At 36.7% G+C, this 23,230-nt stretch overlaps 1 protein-coding gene across 3 annotated transcripts; it reads left to right on the forward strand.

The window, feature by feature from the left end:
• The first annotated feature begins 3,991 nt into the window (after nucleotides 1-3,991).
• LOC131689807 (uncharacterized) lies at nucleotides 3,992-23,230 on the forward strand. Of its 3 annotated transcripts, none has more exons than XM_058975118.1 (3): nucleotides 3,992-4,151; nucleotides 22,274-22,536; nucleotides 22,847-23,230. In XM_058975118.1, the coding sequence occupies exons 2-3, from the start codon at nucleotides 22,285-22,287 to the stop codon at nucleotides 23,153-23,155; spliced, it is 561 nt and encodes a 186-aa protein (XP_058831101.1). In that variant the 5' UTR covers nucleotides 3,992-4,151; nucleotides 22,274-22,284; the 3' UTR covers nucleotides 23,156-23,230. The 3 variants fall into 3 exon arrangements, with proteins under 3 accessions (XP_058831101.1, XP_058831102.1, XP_058831100.1); XM_058975119.1 differs by lacking the exon at nucleotides 3,992-4,151 and adding an exon at nucleotides 18,555-19,461; XM_058975117.1 differs by lacking the exon at nucleotides 3,992-4,151 and adding an exon at nucleotides 20,293-20,372.

A 23,230-nucleotide genomic window follows, 5' to 3' on the forward strand; every position in this document is an offset into this window, starting at 1 on the left:
ATATTTTGATACAAGAGTAATTCTTCAAAAGGGCGTAAACGTTTCTACGTGTATGAATTTCAAATTTTGTTTGTTCGATTACTGTATTTTATACAGCAAAACTATCTGAGAACCAGTTACAGGGAATGAATACTTCTGTCCGAAAAAAATATACACTGAAAAAAATGTTGTGTCATTTTTCAAAAAAAACAAAAAATTATGATAAAAATTTAAATTGCGAAAAAACCCATTTTTTAAATTTTTTATATTTTGTTACCAAAAACCTAAAGAGAAAAGAAACATTTTGATTGTGATTGCATGATGGAGAAAAAATCGGTAAAAAAGTTTTTCCAACAATAACTTCGTATATGTTTTTAAATTTCTTACTAATTGCCATAAAAAATTGTAATTTTATTACATAATATAATTCTAAGCACCATTTAAAATCAAAATGCATTTAACAAAAATCTTCCAAAATGCGATAGTTTTCGAGATATTTGAAATTTTGCTACTAATTTTGGCGTTTAGAATCATATTCAAAAAGAAAATTGTATTTTTGACTGCAAATAGTAAGAATTATAAAAAAATGTGAAAAGTTATTGTTAGGAAAACTTTTTTATTGAAAGCTTCTCCATGATCCAAATGCACTAAAAGGTTGCTTTTACGTCTTTAAAACGATAAACATTAAATTTTTGACATTTTTTGATGGGGTAACGCGAATAACTTTTAAAAAGAGCATAATTACACGAATTAATTGTTTTTGAAGTAGCAAAATTTCAAATATCTCGAAAACTATCGCATTTTGGAAGATTTTTGTTAAATGCATTTCGATTTTAAATGGTGCTTAGAATTATATTCTGTAATAAAATTACAATTTTGTATGTCAATTAGTATGAAATTTAAAAACATGTACGAAGTTATTGTTAGAAAAACTTTTTTACCGATTTTTTCTCCATCATGCAATCACATTCAAAATGTTTCTTTTCTCTTTAGGTTTTTGGTAACAAAATATAAAAAATTTAAAAAATGAGAAACAACATTTTTTTCAGTGTTTTTTTTTCAGACAGAAATATTCATTCCCTGTAACTCGTTCTCAGATAGTTTTGCTGTATAAAATACAGTAATCGAACAAAAAAAAATTGAAATTCATGCACGTAGAAACGTTTACGCCCTTTTGAAAAATTGCTCTTGAGTCAAAATAATCTTATTACCTGTGGAAAATATTTAGTCTTGTATGACGGTGAAACGTGTAAAGTTTCATTGGAATCTAAGATGGTCGGCCACGATTTTAAAGATTTTCGGACGGATCTTCGTGGAATTCCTCAACTACAACTTGATGAAAAGTGATGAATTCATATTCTTCGTGTATTTCGGACAAACGAATAAACAATGTACCATTTTTATAGGCATGGGCCGAGTTACTGATCCGGTTCTGAGTTTAATTCTGCATCCCGACAAAGAAACGGTCCCGTAGAACACAAAAATGAAAATGCAGCCGTAGGCCTCCTGATATCAAACAAAACGCTTTCTGACCGCTATTGCTATTGCTAAAAATGAGCGATAGGAGAGGATCAACATAAAGATCTACAGAAAACAAAGAACACCCAAACAACAGCAAACAGAAGATTTATCGAGAAAACGATTCAGGTAGGTATAACAGCTGAAACAATGTGAATTTTATGTCACTTCGACAAAAGGTGGTGGTATGGCAAGCGATTTGTCATGTGGCATCAAAAGTTCATCGTTGCTCATAATGAGCAATGGTGAAGGTTACAGCAGCAAATGTACCTGAAAACGGCTTTTATCTATTTGTTTCAGTTTAAAATGCTAGATGCACCATGCATATTTCTTATTAGTGGATACCAATTCAGGTAGAAACTATTTTTCTTCATTAGTCCTGTCACTAAGTCAGTGTAGGACTCTGATGAAACGAAGTCGAAACGTAAATTTCATTACTAATTTAGATGTAGGTTTTGTGCTCTTCACGCGCAAAGACGGTAATAAACAATTTTCTCCTTAATTGAGAAGAAATAATTTTTACCAAAATTGTTCTCCACTAAGAAGAAATATAGCATAGTGTTATTATTGAACTTTTATAAATACTTTCAATATCAGCACAAACAGTTTAGTGCTCATGACGTAGATCTCTCATTTTGTTAATAGAATAACGTGTTTGTGAATCGTTATACATAAGGTATTCAAATAATGCTGACAACAATTAAAATTAAAAAAAATTAAAAAGTCACCGAACAAACTCTGCGCCATCGAATAAGAACAGTAACACACTCACTAGAGGTACATACAGTCAATTTAAAAAAAATATTTGCCAACCATCGGCGAGCTTCGCGAATCAGTGGCAATCGGTACGTTCGTCCGCGAGGTTTACTTTTTTCCCTATCCGTCGTTTTATCGCTGTTTAGATAGTATTGTTGGTGCGAGCCCCACTATAGGACGCACCCGGACACAGTCTCATAGACATAAATGTCGAACTAATTACCATACATTAACGGTTGGAATGATACTTTTTTCACGAATCGAAAACTATTTTTCTGGATAGCTGAATGAATAGTGAGAAAATCGTGAAACTGCTAACTGCTTAACTCACATCGTAAGAGATTGAAGTGTTCAGTGTCCACAAAAAACGACAAAAACATATCGGTAACTGTGCAAAGATTCCCGTACAAACACATAAACTCCTAACCGCGCGAGGGCAATCAACGAATTTACGGATGGAAGTGTTTACCTCAGAGACACTGTCAAATGCTGGGGATAAATAATTTTTAAGCAAAAAAAACAATAGGGTGATGAGCCTATTTTGGCACCATTATGGAGAGGGTCGCACTATTTTTTGAATAACTTAATAAGAAGCCATATTACCTATAACCTTTTTCAGAATAAAGTATCAGTGTACTGTTTCTTAAACATCTGTATAATGCTTATTTGGCAGAATTGTCTCAATTTTCAGCATAAATGAAAATAAATGTTCTATTCTGTGCATCTATTCCCACCTGAACGTTCCAATTATCGCCTCATGGGTGTGCCGATTTCCACCTCATCGAAAAACAATCTAGTTGAAACGCAATGCCTCATATTTCATTTGCGTCGTTCTAACTAGGTATCCAGATCATGGACGCCAACGCGTGATTTGTAAAACGAATTATTCTGCTTTTTTCAGCCGATCAAAACAAACGTAAACATTACGCACACGAAAGAAACTCATCAGCTGTTAGTAGAAGAGCGCCCAGAACTGCGCATGCAGGAAATAACCATGCGAAAGTTAACAACTGGAATATAAAGTTCACATCACACATTACTTCCTCCCGATCCAAATTGTATGTGCAGATGAAAATAAAATATCTGCGATCAACAATTAGTTGAATAACTTGAAATAATTGATTACTTATACCTGAAATTGCATAACATTATGTTTTCAAGTTCATGTTTTGGTTTGGCCGCACTGGTGATTCTTTTCTGTATGATGGATGCAAAAAGTTGGTTTTGATTGTGGTAGTGTATCAGCAAAACATGCCAATAATAGGAACCCCCGTATTTAGTTTTATCCTATTATAACACTAGGCCTATTCTGGTGTTTGACGAGTGCTTTTAAAGCGAAATAATCGTAAAAAGGTTCTCCAGCTAAAATAAAGGTATGTATCAGTGCAATATTTAATATATTTGTGCCGGAATAACGAGATATGAGGCGGTAAATGCTGGCTCGAAAGTGTTTATTTTGCTAAGCGCCGTTGCGTCCTGTTTCGGTTCACTACGCGAGTGAGGCGGATCAGCAGATATTTCAATAAGGTGATTTTGTTTTAATTAAAAGCTGGATTTAGTGGATAGTTCTAAATACGTATGTGCACAAAAAATAAAGAATATAACTTGAGCTTTTTTTGCACACCTGTTTTAGCCAAATCGATATTGTCATTATCTCATATGCTTGGTTCGAAACCAAGGGGTACGAAATAGGGTCACAATAGGCTCTACTGCCATAATAGGCACATCACCCTACTTGGAAAAAAAACTGCGCCGATTGAACTTCAAATGAGCGTGGTTGCTCGTGACGTCATTTAATGGTAAATGTACCCCTAATGAGTCCCCATCACTGTACATGTTCCTGAGGAGTTGAAAAGTGTTGGATTGTGGAACACAGGCGCAAATCTCATCAAGTACAGGTACATTTGCTGGACCAAGAGACGGTCGCATTGAAGACTGGGTATTTCCGGTGTATAATTTCAACAGCTTTGAGTCATACCGCCATAAAACCAACGAAAGACCCGAAATACATGCGATAAGACTGCTTAAAACGTACATATACATAGGTACCTAGCTGCAGTTTGATAATTTCGATAGATCTTCAGAGTGATTTGAGGCGTTTGAGGTGGTCAATCGTGTCTGTCTCATTTTGGTTGGCGCGTGGCTCAGGTGGAATTTTCCACTCGTTTCGCTTGATCTGGGAGAAGATGAGTCTGCCTTCGGAATAAAATTCGCTGGACCATCCTTATACAGCAGGATCGAAGAATGGATTATGAATGCAACTTTTATGATTCTTTTATTGATTGCCAAAGTTTGATATTATATCAAAATTATAATAATTTCGTAATTTTACATTTGTTTTCCTTTGTATATTTAGAACATGCACACTAGAGTGACAGAAAAAAAATGACCCCCATCGGCCCACCCCTGAGTCGATTCCTAGTCCCACCAGGAGTGTCTGCTCCAAATTTGAGCCAAATCGAACAAGTCTAGCTACCGGACCAACGTGCTTGAAGTTTGTATGGGATTTTTCGACAATTTACGTGGAGAAAACCCACTTGCTCACATTTTCGCCGCTAGGTGGCACTGTATACATCAGATTATCACCAAAAGTGAAACTTAAGAAGATAATTTTATTATCTACAACTTTGTTGAAGACTGCAAGCGATCCGACTACAATAGAAAAAATTATTAAGCTTTTAACGAAGTGATGTCTGAGTCAGTTTTGCATGGGGCCTAGCAGTGCATGGTAGTGTATCAGTACTAGGTTCTAACAAACTAAACATTTTTGTGGATTAATATGTGCGCTCAGTTGCATCGCGGAGCACCGAACATTTTCAGTACCACATTAAAACTTCGTTTGGTGTTTTAAATTGTGCGATTTTTCTTGGTATAACATGTATCAGTGGAATAGCTAGGAGCTTCTGATCATGAACACAGTCATCTATAATTTCAGAGGGAAATGTCGTCGTGCGGCATCTCCCTTGCAATTGGGATAGACGCCGCATCAAAATTGCGGGTGATATGCCGCACTCGATGGCGAAGGATACGTACCTAAAGTGTATTTTTTTCACCTCGTAATTAGAGATGGTCGGGTTCGGGTTTTTGAATCCGAATCCGACCATTCGGGTTCTATAAATTTAAGCTTCTCGGGTTCGAGTCGGGTTCCGGGTTTTCAAATTTGAAATTTTCGGGTTCAAGTCGGGTCCGGGTTTTTGAAATTTTGAATTTTCGGGCCCGGGTTGGGTTCGGGTTTTACAAATTAAAAATTATCGGGATCGGGGACGATTTGACGATTCCCATATATTGGACTAACACACTTGGTGGTACTTTGTTGGTATTATGGCGGCTCAAATTTAAAAAAGCTGCATCGCCATTTATTTTTTTAGAAGCAGATAGTTTAAGCAAAATTTATTTTCTAGAGACTGTTTTTGTTCCATCAGACCTAAACAGAAAACCTAGTGGATTCCATTTAAAAAAAAATTCCGTTTAACCTTTTGCTGGATTATCTATCGAAAATATTAATTCGTGTTGTTTAAATCAGTCAAGCAAGGACCTGTTCACATTTTCGTAAAAAAAACACAACAAATCGTTCTGATATTTTACATCTAGAAACTTGAACTTTACCGATGTGCACAATGGAAAAATAATTTTCTTCTTAATTTAGTAACTTTTGTTGATATATAATGTTATATACATTAAGTCGACCAATGTAGCTGTCGAATTTTTGGACAAAGAATTTAGACTTAACAAAGTCACAGAGCATTACAATTAACGTTTCTGGAAGTAGACTAGAAGTACTACAAATCTTTACCTTTCAGAATGATCGACCACTCTCAAATGTGAAGATATATTTTAATTAGGCTGTGCACGCAAACGAAGTCGACATAAATAATGACTTACTGTGAGCCGTGTTTATCAACACTGTCATTAAACTATGAAGCAATGTTTGTAAACACGACTCACAGTAAAAGTCATTTTTAAGTCGACTTCGTCAGCGTGCACAGTCTAATATAGAGGGCTAAGCTGAGAGAGACACGAAATATTATCACAGACTAACAGACATAACACTCAAAAGAATCCTTCGCCCACTTTAACGGTCATTTTAAATATACTTGTAGTTGGGACTGTGGCCGCTTTTGAAATTATAGCGCTACTTACATATGAACAAGCATATGGGGGATAGACCACTAGTGAAAAATTGTTCCCAAGCCTGAGGGGTAACCCACCAGCAAATAAATGTTTGGGACCGTGAATAAAAGGTGGAGCTAGTGTTCTGGGAAAATTGCAGGATCGATATTTTTTAAGGGAATTCCCTCATAGTGTTATGTCTGTTAGTCTGTGGTATTACTGAAACCGGAAAAAATATTTCTAAAAATAGTTTTTGTTGTTACTATGTTTTAATTGCCGCAAGGTTCTACTGTATCGATTTTGTTGGTTATTTTCGGCCGACGCCGGTGGTAAAACATGATGATGAGTTATGTTCTACCATAGACCATGCGATAGACTTGGGTGAAACGCCCAACTCCTACTTAGCAGAAGGCAAATAATTCTTCACACTTCCTTTCGATCATGTCCATATGAGCCTGCCTAGTCCTAGTTTTCCGTTCTAAGTTTATAACTGATTCGCTCTAGAATACCTATCCGTCTTTCAATTTCATTGCTTTCGTTTCTCTTAGGGGCCGTACACAAATGACGTAGCTTTTTTTCGGTGATTTTTTACCCCTCCCTCCCCCCTCGTAGCATTTGGTCACAAAATTCTAACCTCCCCCTCGTAAATAACGTAGCATTTACCTACCCCCTCCCCCTTGTCCCATGCAAAGCGCCCGGGTGATGAAAAAAAATTACATGTTTTTCAATTATTTTATATAGGGTGATGAGCCTATTTTCACCATACTAAGCAAGGTACCTCACTAATTCGGCAATTTCTTGCCTTACAATCAATGGAATGCGTAAAAATTGACATCAACCGCTTTGCTTCGTTGTTAAGAACCAATATAATAACACAAATGCGCTGAAAACAGTAAAATTCTCGTGTTTGAGCACAATGAAAGCTCGAAACGAGTGCCCCTATTGTTGCGCTACCATTTGACTCAATGCGTTGAACAAAGATGGCAGACACTGCTCTAACCAACGGCTTCAAATGGGTAGGGTGATAATAGAAACATGGCGCAAATAGGCTCATCACCCTACATGTCCTTTCAAAATGTTTGACGACTTTTATCAACATTTTCATTATAACAGCAAATTGCGTGCAAAATAAGCCCATTTCATCACAAATATAGAGTTGATAGTTTTGTTTTCGATTTTATAGTTTTTTTTAGTCAAGGGGAGCATGAAGAGAAGTTCTCTCAGTTCACAATCCTGCAGCTGCCAATAGTTCTAAGAAGCATACGTCCATCTAAATTACTAAATTTTGTATTTTTGCGAACTTGTAATTCCGCGAATCGTAAAATTTACCTCATGAAAAACCGCATCAAAAGTAACTTGTTTGAATTTAAATTCATTTCTCTTGGGAATGGAGGATCATTAAATTGTTTTCTCTAAACAATGGGTTTTAAACATAATGCTACGTCGCACAACTTCTAACCCTACCCTCCCCCTCGTCACACTTCGTCACAAATTTGGTATACCCTCCCTACCCCCAAAATGCTATGTCATTTATGCATGGCCCCTTAGTCTCAAATTTGCCGAAAATAACCAACAAAATCGATACAGTAAAAATAGTTTTTGTAACATCATTTCTCAAAAATGTGTATATCTGTACATACACGCAAAAATCTGTATATCTGCACATATAGATTCTTGGTCTGAAAATGGCTGAAAAATCTGTATAAATACAGATTATTCTGTATTTTTGGTAACCCTGTTCTGTATTAACAAGTTGGGTTCGGATCGGATTTCTCAATTTTTAAATTTTCGGGTTCGAGTCGGGTTCGGGTTTTCAAATTTTAAAATTCTCAGAGCATGTTCAGGAGTGTTTCAGTTCTAGATTCATAATTTTGACAGTTCTATTATATAAAACTAAAAAATTTAAAACTAGAACTTGCTGTCCCCAGCAGCAGTTGTAGCGGATGTTCTATTCAGTTTAAAATTCATGTCTCGCCATTCCTTCAGTGTTACTGCATTCAAATTTATTTTTCCCCAGTCTATCGGGTCTAAGTGTATGTGCTGAAAACTTTGCATGTATTTAAAACACAGTTCTAAACGTGTTTTAAAATCAGCAACAAATAGAACGGAGTCGTACAACAGTTTTAAATTTTGAAACAAAACTGTTCTAAATAATAAAACAAAACGCTCTGCTGGGGATGTGAATGTTCCAGTTCCAGTTCTACTTTGAAACTCCTATACAAAATAAAACGCTCCTGAACATGCCCTCAGGGGCGGGTCGGGTCCGGGTTTTACAAAGTTTTCATTCTCAGGTACGGGTCGGGTCCGGGTTTTTCAATTTTCAAATTTTCGGGCTCGGATCGGGTTCGGGTTCTTCAAATTTTACAATTTCGGGCTAAGGTCGGGTTCGGGTTTTTCAATTTTTAAGCTCTCGGGTTCGGGTCGGGTTCGGGTTCGAAAAAAAATGAAACCCGACCATCTCTAGTAAGAAGGTATTGGTTTAGTCACTCGCATCCTCACTATACGAACGCCGTTGGGAATCCCGGTGAAAAAATTTCTCCAGGTGTCATTCGTAATAGATTCTACTTCTCCATATTGCGACATGATTCGTTTGATGTAATCATCACTAGTGCGCAGAGCCAAATCATGGATACGCACGTCCACCATGTCGTTTTCCATATGCACGAGGATCTTGATTCTGGTGTTATTGAATTCGACCTCGTGTTGCATGTTGTTCTTTGCAATGAAGTTTTCGGCCTGTGCTAAGCTTCTGAACGTGATCAAAACACAGTTTTTTTTTATGTTATGTAGCTGAATGTACGTAACTTCAGCGAGATTAAACTCCATTTTAACTTTAACTAATTTTTTCACTTCCTGAACTGTGAGTCTAACAAGAGTTTTATTAAAGTTAATCGAAATCGTGATATCTCGTAGCACGGGCACTTTTGTTTCATTTGACAAACTCATTTCACTCCGCAGCCGGGGCAACTATACATTATTGTTTATGCACTGATATGGAACAAAAGGCTTCGCTGGTGCCTATAGCCTGCTATAGCGTAGCAATTTTTCGCTTCTGCTTTGTGCGAGGTCAGAAGATAGACTGAAATAGTTCCCTTACTAAAGTTATTCCAACGTAGCCATTACACAGAATTTCGAAAAGAAATATTTTTATATTGTTGAATAAAAAAAGTGTTTCTACGAATGGGAATAACCCCTTAAAAAAAGTGAAGGTGCTAGCCGATTTATACGCGTAATCAATCTTTATAAAACTAATGTCGGTGTCGTGCTACACTCATTCAAACTTGGGTGTCTGTCTCTTTTTTGCACTACACCGATGTAGCACCAGGTAAAAACGAAAACGCTATAAGCTGACGACACCTAATCACAAAAACATCTACGAGAACTAAAAAATACTTTTGTTCGCCATTTTTCAATATGGGATCACGGTGCGGCATCTCACCCGAACATGTGGCATTTCAAACACGACACGTTGTTGTTTCTAGCGTACATATGTGATATTTGTTTGATCTCATGAAAAAAATCTAGAAAGAATACAAAATGGTGGTAGTAAGACGATCTCAGTTTGGCTTTAGCTTTCAAGCAGAGAACATCTAATTTTTGAAGCTCCGCAGTTAAAGTCGATTTTCAAACAAACCTTCTATTTGTTAACAGTTTCTATTGTGTTGGAGTTCGAAGTGGGAGAGAGGCATGGAAGGGGATTCCGGCGGCGGAAAACCGCCTTGGGCCTTTGGTTCTCGATTTGATGAACTGACCGATTTTGACACCGGAGACGACTGGAAGTTGAAAACGCAGATTAAACGGAAAAAACGTGGAGCTACTCGAGACACGCTGCAAGAAAAATTCTTTTCTAAGGAAAGCAGATTGGAAGGAAACAATGGACCACGCTATTTAGTGCTGTCTAGAACAGATGGTGAACACACAATGGAAAAGGTATCGCCATTTTTTATCAAAAAGGCTATTGATAGTATTACACCACGTGTCACAATCAGTCGGATGAAAGATGGGAAGCTACTTCTGAAATCAGTGGACACTCAGCAAGCCGAAAAACTAATGAAACAAACAAACCTTGGAGGACAGATCGGGATTCGAATTGAAGAACACTCTTCTCTGAACACTACAAAGGGTGTTGTCAGTTGTTACGATTTGAAGTTTCTATCGGATAATGAAATTCTTGAGGGACTGAAGGCTGAACACGTGACGGAGATCAGGCGGATCAATCGCCGTAACCAGAATAAGGAACTGGAGCCCACCTCTACCGTAGTCTTAACATTTAATCTGGAATATCTACCAACATCGATAAATGTAGGATTCCATCCATGCCGTGTTCGCCAGTATATACCGTCTCCTTTGAGGTGTATGAATTGCCTCAAATTCGGACATACTAAAGACCAGTGTAGAGGAAATCGCGTGTGTGCGGGATGCGCAAATCTATACCATGATAATACTCGATGCGTACAAACCATCTGTGTGAATTGTAGAGGTAGCCACGATGCGTTTTCGAAAACCTGTCCAGTATACGAAGATGAATACGAAATCCAGAAAATTCGAGTCACCGACAAAATTTCCTTGCGTGAAGCTAAACGAAAACGACGATCACAAGCTCCGAATCCAAATACGCCACAGCTTACCCGAAGCTTTGCTACTGTCACGGCGACGGGAAAGGTTCAGGAAAATTCTATTGAAACTAACCGAGAAATAAGAAGCACGATGAGCAGCTGTAACCGAGATCCCATTACGCAGAATGACCAACCCAAATCTGACCAACAATCCCTACACGAAATCGCTGCCAGCCCAAGCTTGCCGAGAGAGCCTGGAATTGAAATACGACCACCACAGTCTACACAAACACCAACGATATCTAGCATTAACCATGATGATCATCCCAACCATTGCTTCGCCGTCGAGAGAGTATCGACGGACAGAGCCCGATCGAGATCACGATCTCCATTGTTTACAACCTCACAGTCTACCAATATCGATGGAAAGGTTCAAGGTAACTCACTAACACCTATACATAAAAATAATGATTTGAGTGAACAAAACAACAGAGAAAACCCAAAGCAAGATCAACTTCTAACACAATCGCCAAATGAGCATAGTTTTACGGTATTATCCCAAGCTTTAAAGACATCGATATTTCTCAAGGAAACTGATCTAGAAACCTGATAAACGTGTCAGTATCAAAGCTTCTTGGTAAAACATTCTTTAAAAAAAAAAAAAAAAAAAATGCTTAATACAATAATTCAATGGAATGCGAATGGTTTTTATAATAACTTTAATGAATTAAAACTTTTGATATGTAATTACAAACCTTACGTCATAGCTATCCAAGAAACTCACTTTGATCATTCGAGACAACCTACACTAAAAGATTACAAATTATATTATAAACTCGATCAGTTTCACCTAAGAGCCTCAGGGGGTGTTGCAATCGCCGTACTTGATTCCTATTATTCCAGAGAAATTGAATTGAATACAGAACTACAAGCTGTTGCTGTGGAAGTATGTGTTCCGATTGAAATGACCGTGTGTAGCCTTTATTTACCACCAAGTAAGACTGTAACCGATACAGAGATTAAAGATCTATTGGATCAGCTACCTACTCCGTATATAGTAACAACTGATTGCAATGCACATAACACTCTGTGGGGTTGCCTAAGTGACAGTAGTAGAGGTAAACTCATAGAAAAAGTAATCGAAGAACAAAATCTCAATATTTTCAATGATGGAACGCCAACCCACTACTCGGTTGCCAACAATTCCTATTCTGCGATTGACCTAACTTTTGGTTCCCCAAGTCTTTCTAACCATTTTTCTTGGCATGTCCATGAGGATCTCTGTTCGAGCGACCATTTTCCGATAGTTATTACTGCACTGCAACGATCTCTCAATACAACCAGACGTCCCCGATGGATTACCAATTCGGCAGATTGGCCCAACTTTCGACACTCGGTTTCACTACAAATCGACGAAAGGGAAAACTCCAACTATGATACCTTAGAGAGAGTAGAGCAGTTTTCTGCTTGCCTTACGAATGCTGCAGCGAATACTATCCCAAAATCATCACCGATTGTAAAAAAGATCAAACCGCCATGGTGGTCTCAAGATGTTGCTAACTGTATTAGCGAGAGAAAACGTGCTCTGCGTAACTACAACAAACACATGACTCCCGAAAATGAAACTGCATTTAAAATCGCCAAAGCAAAAGCACGCAGAACTATTCGCAAAGTACAAAAAGACTCGTGGACAAAATTTGTTCCTACTATCACTTTTTCCACACCCAATCGGGAAGTGTGGAATAAAATACATAGGATAAGCGGAAAAATAAAACCCCAAACAATAACAGCGTTAAAGGTTGACAACGAATTGATACAATCAAACGAGGGTATCGCAGAAGCTTTTGGGAAAGCCTTTTCATTTGTTTGTAGCTCGGAAAACTACTCCCCGGAATTTTTAGAGCATAAAACGAGAGAGGAAAGTGAAATCTCTGTTTTGTACGAGATAGGAGGCGCAGACGAACTAAACGTGATGTTCACAATGAGTGAACTTCAATTCGCTATTGCCAGTTGCAATGGTGGATCTACAGGACCAGACGATATTCATTATGACATGATCAAAAATCTACCTTTGGATGGTATGTATTATCTGTTAAGACTGTATAATGAGCTTTGGGAGAAACGATTGTTCCCGGAAAAATGGAAAGAATCAATAATTGTTGCAATTCAGAAACCCAACAAAAGCCCCTTAAACCCGCTCAACTATCGCCCAATCTCCCTTACATGCTGTCTTTGCAAAGTAATGGAGAAAATGGTAAACCGTCGACTTGTTTGGTATCTTGAATCAAATGAATTGTTCGATCCAGATCAGTCAGGTTTTCGACGATTTCGAAACACCATGGACAATCTTACCACCTTGGAATCAGCCGTACAAGAAGCATTCGCTAATAAAGAACATCTGGTCTGCATTTTTTTCGACATTGAAAAAGCATATGACATGACCTGGAAACATCATATCATTAAGACTTTATCTGACTATGGAGTGCGTGGAAATATGCTTCGATTCATTGAAAATTTTCTCAGCGACCGTATATCTCGGGTGAGCATCGGCAATACCTTCTCATCAATATATCGTCAAGAGAATGGTATACCTCAAGGTGCAGTTTTGAGCGTGACGCTTTTCCTTATTGCCGTTAACTCAATAAGACAGTATTTTCCACCAGCTATACGCAAATTGATTTTTGCAGACGATTTAGTAGCTTTTCTTAGAGGCAAATCTTTAAGAGAAATCCAAAAAAGTTTACAAACATTATTAGACAACCTCTCTCACTGGAGTAATTTGACGGGTTTTCGATTATCCCCACTTAAAACTAAAGTAATACATTTTTGTCGCCTAACTTCCTGTTCAACTGATCCTGAATTATTTCTAAATGGTCAAAAAATACATGTTGTGGAGACATGTAAGTTTTTGGGATTAATTTTCGATAGACGCCTTACGTGGAATACTCATATAAAACAATTAAAAGCAAGAACTAATGGAAGCATGAAAATCATACGAACTCTATCAAACACTAGTTGGGGTTCAGACCGTCGTACTTTACTAACACTACACAAATCATTGATACTATCCAGATTGGAATACGGGGCAACAGTATATTCTTCTGCACGCAAAAATCTTTTGAAACAGCTTGACTCCGTCCATCATCTTGGCATCCGCTTAGCCACAGGTGCGTTTAGGACCAGCCCAGTAATCAGCCTACTTTCAGACTCAGGAATGATTCCTTTATCGCTTAGGAGAGATCAACTGATCATGACATACGGAATTAGAATACAGACACTGCCAACTCACCCTCTCTACGGAATGCTTAACCACCCCGAACTTGCCCAGCGCTTCATGAACAGACCACGACTAGCACGACCATTCTACATACGAGTTTTCGAAACATTTGCAAAATACCAACTCAACTATGGAAATGTCATGACTAGGGGTTTTCATGAAATGCCTCCTTGGAAAGGAAATGCGTTTTCAATAGATTTTTCTATGACAAAATGGACTAAAGCTAATACTCCCGTTAGCCATTTCAAGAACGAATTTCGTAGGCTATGCCTTAAATACCACGATTATTACTTTCTTTATACTGATGGATCAAAAACTGATAATATGTCCGGCTGTGCCGTTTATAGCTCAGAATACCAGTACCAGGGAAAGCTAGAAAATGGGTCATCTGCATTTACAGCAGAACTGAAAGCGATTCACCATGCAGTGAAATATATTATGGAACATGATGTTTTAATATACAAATTTTTAATAGCTTCTGATTCCCTCAGTTCTTTAAAGTCAATAGCCAATTTGTACAGCGATAACCCTCTTGTTCAAAATATCCAGGATACTTTAAGGAAAGTTGAGAGCAATAATAAAATAGTTCAGTTTCTCTGGATTCCTGGCCATATGCAAATTCCAGGGAATGAGATGGCGGATGAATTGGCGAAAAATGCAGTTAATGAAGAAATACCTAGACTTGGACTGAATACTTTTGACTGTACATCATTAGCAAAGTTAGCAGTGTTTCGATCATGGAAAAATAACTGGCAGGATACGACAGGAAACAAGCTACGAACCATCAAACCAGATACGGCTGAATGGGCCACATCACATAGGCAATCTAGAAAGGAATCAGTTGTACTTACGCGTTTAAGAATTGGGCATTCGAGTCTTACACACGGTTACATATTCAATCGGTCCCTTCCTCCTCAATGTGATGAATGCAATACAACTCTTACTGTATCACACATTCTAAATGAGTGTAGCAAGTATTCTAACCAAAGAAAACAATTCGATATTGACCAATCTAATTTAGGTAACAATGCTCAGAAAAACCAAAATTTGATACAATTCTTAAAGGATACCAATTTATATGTACAAATTTAGTTTATAGATACTTATTAGTCATATAATTGTAATATACTTATATTCATTATTTGATAGATACTAACGTTAGGTAGGAACTGTAGTCTTAAATTAGTAGATTAGGTACTAATAGTCATATTGTGCTGTGTACCTTAAATTCCTAAATAAATAAATAAATAAGACGATCTCCAATCTTCCTCTACGCGGAACATTTTGACAGAGATCATCCTGTTATCGCGAATTTTCTTCTGAGACACCATCAATAAATGGTTATTAGTTAGCAGGCATGCACGAACCACCAAAAATTCAGAAACTGTCAAAGTAAAGCATTAAAACCACCATGTTAATGATAAAAAGCCCGATTTTTAACTATAGTTTCATTTTTTTTTATTTTGGTAATTCCGGTCGTTCAAGCAGTAGTGTAGTTAAACTTTTACAGCAAAGTGTAGATTTTTTGAAAGATTTGGATAGTGTCGTCCTCTTTATAGAACAAGGTGATTTAGATTAATTAATTAAGTTAGGAATATTGAAATATTTTCACGATAAGTAAAATTTGTGTGCAAGTTCAGTCTAGAAATACTAAACATCTACAGCATAATTAGAAATAGTTTGGATGGATGCTGCAGGGAATCTCAAAAAATGCTTTATACCGCTAGGTGGCGCCAGTGCGCATGTTATTTTTTCAGTTTACCTTATCCCAAGAACTAGATTTTTTAAAAAGTCTATCTTCGACGAAGTTGCTAAGCGAATCAAAACCTACGAGGCGGTATAACGGCTATCTTTAGGCGGTGCTAGTGACCATGTCAGTTGTTCGATTTAATGTATCTTAACTTCCTATTTTTTTTAGCGAGTCAGTGCTTTCGGCAAAGTTGCTCATGAGATCAAACCTTTCGAGGTACCGGAGAGTATGGGACTCTTCCACTATAAGGGGCTAGTAAACTTGAACATGAAATTTATTCAACCTACTGTATCTCAATTTCCTGACTCTTTGGAAAGGTGTAGTTTTCTTATTCTTCGAACTAAAACCGAAATTGGTGCATGTCACCAAGGGAAAGAATGAATCGATGAAATTCCGATTATAAGCTGACTAAATTGTCAGATAACGTTCGTCTTACTCTTCTAAACTATAAACTAAATACTGATATCATGTGCATGAAATTATATTTATTCATGGTTTTGGAATATGCACGCAAAGAAATTTAGATTTGTAAGTCGTAAAACTCATGTGAGCTATTTGTGTAACACCATTCAACCACCCACAATGATGATCGGTAAAAGAATGCTACTTACAACAAAATAATGACACAACCTTCCTAAATACAGAATAATGCTAAACAAACACAATTCTTGAGCGTTTTTATCTGCAATGAGTTACTCTCTTTGTTTACTTTCTCTTTCGATTTTTACGGCGTCACTATAACACTTTTCACTTATTTTACAGTACAGATCGAAAGACGGTGGTTTTAACTAGCATATTATGCAAAGAGCTGAGGGATAAATGTTAAAGTGACCGAATTATAAACAGAAGAGAAAGTAAACAAAGAGAGTAACTCATTGCAGAAAAAAAAGCTCAAGAATTGTTCTTCAATTTGTTCAACGTACTTATATGATTCAAAAATCGTATAGCTAACTTATGACATGAATTTTTCTATCATACTGTGTGGAATAATATTGATTATAACTACTGAATAGAATAAAACAATTTTGTGTGTATCCTTTTACGTATTTGGTTGCAAAATACATCTAAATAAAATGTTCAAAAAAATTTCTTCAGACGGATTGGATGTAGTCAGGATACTACACGGTAAAAAATCCTCACGTTGATGGAAAGTGATTTGCAGTTGATTTCGCACTACTTGCCCAACATTTCAATGCGATGTGTCAATCTGTTGGAATGGATCATTTCAAAGCACTACGAAATCAACAGCAAATCACTTCCATTTGGAATGTGTTGCACATTGCTTCTAATAGATCTTGCATTTAACTATATACGTATTCCTTACGGCATATCCCATTATGGATTACCTGAGAACAAATAATTGAATAATAAATTAACCACAAGTAAAATATACAATACTCACGTTCTACATTACTTTGGAAATGCAAGTTTTCCATTTTTGGTCCTATTTTCGAGCATACGTTTGTAGTCGATTAAAGACTTAAGTGTTTTGACACTTGTAATTAAAGATGGAACCACTCAAATTCAATAGATTAGTACAGTGGTGCGAATTCAACGGATATTCATTTCAATTTAAAGATCATTTCTATTAAATAGCTTTCATGGACCAGGTCATTCTGATACGAGTTATAAATCCTTAGAAAATCAATGCTAAATCACTTCAATTGTTAGTGATACATGATAAACTGATTCAAGTGCTATATCACTTGAATTAGACGTGAAATTTTTTTACCGTGTAGAACTACGTAGTTAACCTTCCAGAAGTCGCACAGAGGAGTAACTGGGGTCGAATCCTGGCCAAAACTATTTATTGCGGCTATTGCTGTTATTATGCCTTAATATGAACTAAAAATAGTAAATAACTAGTTGTTGGGACAATTTGGCATCTATCCACCTACCAGTGCAGAGGTCATTTTTCTAGATCCTCCCGAATACTAGTATTTTCGAGGTCATCTTTGTGAATACATTTGTTTTTCCCGATGCATGAACAATTGGCCAGTGGAAAAAGGAGAAAAAAGGGATACCTGTGCACATCTTCATTGATATACATTTTGCCAAACATAGTATTTGGCCCTACAGCATTTTGGTGTACCTCAAATTAGTGGAAATATCAATATTTTCAAATCGCTTGGAATTTGTGGATCGGAAAAGATCGGAAGAGATTGAATGTTTTTCGGATAGCCGGAATCTTGTTTTGTAATCTTGTTTCAGCAACTTTGCCGGATCTTGCCGTATAATGTAACTTTTTTATCATTCAAATTTGGAATAAAAAGTTTAAAAAGGGTTTTTCTAAAGCTGATCCAATTCACAGAAACACTACTATTTTCGGTTATTTTTAAGCTGAGATTACACAAATAGTTGTGTTCAATTACGTTTGTTATAATATTGTCTTATTTAATACAATCATCATCATTAGAAAGCGATTTTGCTGTATATATATAATAAAAAATGATTAAAAACCCCTTAAAATATCACCATTTTGCATCCATGCAAAAAATCTTTAACAATTTTTGGCAAACTCTTTATTTTGCCACAATAAGCAGTATGCTTTTGGGTATCTAAAAAAATATAAATATATAAAAAATCGAAAAAAATTTTTTTTTTTGGTTATTGCCCAAGAATTTGTTCTAGTTACTCCTCTGTGAGTCGCGCAAACGGTCCACTGAACAAGCAGCAACTGGTATGCTAAGGCACATTTTTCTAGATATTCAGAGCTTCATGCATTAAGTGCACTAACGAATGTCATGCCATTAATTGAAAAGTAGTTCAATGAAACATTGCGAAATGGAAAATGCATTGTTTCGAGTAGAAAACTTATAACGCCAATTTTCCGAGGAAGAAAGCGATCAATGAGAAGACCAAAAAGATTGATTTTGCTACATGACATGAAAACACTCCATCGAAATAATGGCAAAATATTATCTTTGTCGATGAGTCCAAATACAGTATCTTCAGCTTTTGCTTTTGCTGTCGATTTTTTTCTTTCTAATGGTGTTTTTGCTTGAACCTGAAACTGAGTCAGGTTCTAACCCCAACCGCTGTCAGTTCATACATTTTGACAGCAGTTGGGGTTAGAAACTGACTCAGTTTCGCCTCAAACGAAAACCACATAAACGAAGTGCGGGAGAAGTCGATCAAAGCTACATCCTTTGTGCTAAGTCATGAAGTCATTGTTACGAATTTAATATGGTTTCACAATTTCTATCTTAGAAATTTTAATAAATGATTATACCATGGATACAATTTAACCTTTTCCAAAGATCATATTCCACATTTTTCATTCGAAACAGACGTTACCACGTCACAACAAATGATGATTGCTCAAATTTAATGCAGAACCTGTTTTCTAGCGGCTTTCAATGTTTGTACTTCCAATTATTAAGATACAGGAAAAAGAATAATCTGACACACTGGTGTATGTATGACGATCAGTTGCCGGTAACGTAACTTTCGAGTATATTGCACGCAACGAAGCGTGCGAGACGTGATCACACTTTTTACATCGAATATTTTTGGTAAGTCATTGATATATTGCAAAGACGTTTCTCATTGATGTTTCTATTCTTATAGTTGATACACCACAATATACTAAATCCGTAAAATTTTCCGAAACATTTATTTGTTTTGCAGTGTTTGAATTTATGTCGTTCAAAAGTATGTCAATTTTGGTGCGAAATAAGTGTGATTAGATCAAAATGAATATATCTTTTTCAAAAGTTGAAACAATGTCCATTACTCGGCTATATTGAGTTATTGTCATCTATGTTCGATATATTTGTAAACTAAAGTCTGATCGGGCTAGTAATGCAAAACGAGGTTATTAACAAAGTGTTAAATGGAAAAATTAAGACAAAAGCACATATGCGCATGCGCTTTTACTCCCCAAGTCCCAAGACTCAAACGTAGTCGAAAGATAACTTCATTTGCTAGATTTCCACTGTTCTTCAACAAATCCTAAAATTTATAACACCGATATTTCGTTGGATGGTATACAAACATTTTATGGGAAAATTTATCCATGGATGTTATATTTTTTAGGATCTGTTGCAAAAAAGTAATGATATAGAAATTCAAATTAGCCATCCGACTGCTAAGAGTGGCCTCAGGCCCATAGCTAGGATTTCGTTTCGGGAGGGGCTTTAAAATTATTGCATAGATCTTTAATTCTAAAGTGATGAAATTTTGAGAAGTTCCTTATGAAAACAATTCCAAAAGTAAGATAATAGAAACTAAAAATGCTAAAAGAACTTATTTTTTGTCACAGAAAGGCTATAGTACATCGACGGATTATTGATGTTGAATTAAACTTTTATTATTTATTTACAAGTTTCAATTTACTCTCGTTACAGAAACGGATATTCAAGAGTTCAAAGTATTTATATGCTAACCGAATATGACAATCCTTGACGGAGCTAGAAAATGCAAGGTATTCCAAACTACACGTTTGCAAGGTGTAGAAGACGCTTAATCGAAATGAGTAAAAAAAATATTGTTAGAATTTTCGAACGAATAGAATGCTGAAATTTGCACTAAAGTTTCTGATTTAGCAGGCGATTTGTAGATGCGCAGAAACGGTTTAACTACTATTTTTCGATCTGGCGTCTTGCCACTATTACCAGTTCTATGGCATCATAAAACACCATATTATGATGTATTCTATTTGAATGAAACTATTTTCAAGGCTGGCCCGGGAAATTGGAGCCCCGGCCAGGAAAGATACTCGGTGGTCAATATGATTAAAATATATTTCAATGGTTTCATCAACTAAAAAAAACTGCCCAGAATTTAATCTATTACAGAAAATTAGCCACAAACCGAAAGAAAATCACTTAACACTGATTACTACTATCTTCTAATTTACGTAAAATTTGAAAAGTGTATTATTAATGACACCATCAAAACTAATAACTACAACTATGAATAAGCTCAATAATTTCAGCATCTCTTACTTCCTACACATGAAAGGGAATACATCGCACTTACTTCTCCTTTGTACAAGAGTAAGTAAGGTGTAAGGCCAATTTTCTATGATGAATTCTCACAATTTACACAATTCATGAACCGCAGATAACAGACGTTTAGACTCAGTTCGAAACGTGCGTAAATACCCCCTACTGAAATTCTGAATAAATCAGACTCTGAAACACTTTTGGCAAACGTTTGCAGGTGGCGCAGTGATCAACACAATGCAGTTGGGGTGCAGATGTCAAACACGTGTAGCTATCAGTTGCGTAGATTGCAATAGTGAAACACGGTTTTCCAACGTTTTTCAATTAAGGGGTATTTACTCGTAAAATGGCAGAATGTTTCGTGAAAATAGCAGTTCCTCCATTTTATGAGTAAAAACAAACCATTAATTGAAAAATTAAAGAAATGTTTTGATCAAATCGCTTCACCCAAATTTCTAAGAAATCGCAAAAAGGTGTTTTTTATGCTGAAACCCTTACTAACCCATCCCCTCTCAGCACTTAAATAGAGAACAAAATTCTCCTTTTATTTCATAAACTGATAGAGCCCATCTTTCTAAATATAATAATATATAAGTTCAACCTTTAAAACTTCAGAATGATTTTTAATAGATTTTCTACAAAAATGTAAACACGTCCTCGTTTGACACTATCGATCTTCCTTGACAGTAAATTTAGCCACATGGGTTACCATTTTTGACAGTTATCCCAGCAAAAGGATGGGGATCAAGGTAGTTCAATGAAAGGTGTGGTCGTGACAATTCAACTTTGTTAAAAAAAAATGCGCACAAACAAGTAAAAAAAGTTCGGGCTGCATCGGAAAAAATCGAAAACAGCGTATGGCTTAAAGACCCAATTATCAAATTTTTCAAATCACACTAAACGTTGATTACTTTTAACAAATAAAACATGCCATAATGCTTCGGGGAAGATGCAGGCTAGCTCTCTTTGAACGCCAGCCATTCTGTTGTATACATGCTGTATTCATTAATTACTGCAGGTTTGCGATTTTTTACTCAACGATCTATTGTCATACTCTATGGTTTAAATAGCATTAGAATATCTTCCTTCCGGTCGCTTGTTTAGTGCATGTGCACCCCTTCGTATTCATTCGGTGCACTCGAGGAAGAACTGGCGACAACTTACCAACCTACTACCGTTGAGCGCAACGTACGGAAGCTTGATAGGTGTATATATGGTGTAAGGTTAAAATCAATGACCTTTGAACTTTACTGTCTACCTTGTTTACCCATACCGAATAGAACCGTCCGTCTGCATTAATTAAAAATGCATGGCCGCACTCGAAAGCGATTGAAAGAATGCATCTGCTAAGCAATAATAACAATTTACGTATTTTCAGATTTCGCCGTGATGTTGGACAAGGAAACTGGAGAAGTGGACTATGGTCAGTACAAAGAAGGTTCCCTGTACTACGATGCGGAAACGGGCGAAAACAGTTCTTATCCGACGTTCGAGCTGCGCCGGGAACGGGCCAAATTTTCCATTCCGAAACAGTATCTGCGAAATAATGCAGTGACAACCAATCGGAAGGAGGGCTGCATTTATAAACTCGACAGTAGCTATCCGTTGGCCAGTCGGGAAAAAGTTATGAATTTGAAGAAGGTATTTGTTCGGCACATAATAGCAATTTGCATAAGCTTATTTTACGATATGAACTAGCTTAGTCAGCCAGTTCACTATTTAAAATTTATAGTATTTTTATTTCTATCTGGTGCTACATGAGAATAGTGCGAAAACGAGATATGTAGGTTTCACCGAAGTTTGAATGAGTGTAGTCCCGACTCACGCCGGTTTACGAAAATGGCTTTAAACATACACCTGTTCGATTCATAGCCAAATCAGAACGGCGTACGAACTCTTTTTCGAGAGCAGATTTTAAATGTTTTTTTCTGGTTTTCTATCTCGTTCACAGGAAACCATCCTTGGTTACAATAAAACGAGCCATCTGCTACTGCTGATACCGTCGCTTTTCATTGTGTCCAGAGTCGCCGCCATACTCATCCTCTCCGTCGAAGCTGCTCTTCATATCTGGGCGCATAAAAAGAATAGCAACAACCCGAACCCGAACGTCTACTACAGAAGTCCAATGCATGTAACGTCCAGGCATTTTTGTGGAATTTGTCGCGATCAACGGCAGATGGATCGAATTGAACAGCTACAAGACAAGAGGATGAAACAGATGCAGAACTATTTCCGAAGCGTAGCGAGGAACATTGCTTAATTTTTTTGCAGATATTATTAAAAATATTTGTCTTAAAGATGCAATAAAGATTAATAAAAAGCTTTTGTTTAAGAA

The sequence above is a fragment of the Topomyia yanbarensis genome, chromosome 3 (genome assembly GCF_030247195.1).
Source record: "Topomyia yanbarensis strain Yona2022 chromosome 3, ASM3024719v1, whole genome shotgun sequence".
NCBI classification, from domain to species: Eukaryota; Metazoa; Arthropoda; class Insecta; order Diptera; family Culicidae; genus Topomyia; species Topomyia yanbarensis.

Excerpts from the sequence above, each read along its gene's own strand:
- LOC131689807 (XM_058975117.1), top strand. Across the intron at positions 22,537-22,846 it reads AAGTTATGAATTTGAAGAAG|GAAACCATCCTTGGTTACAA; the intron begins GTATTTGTTCGG and ends TCTCGTTCACAG.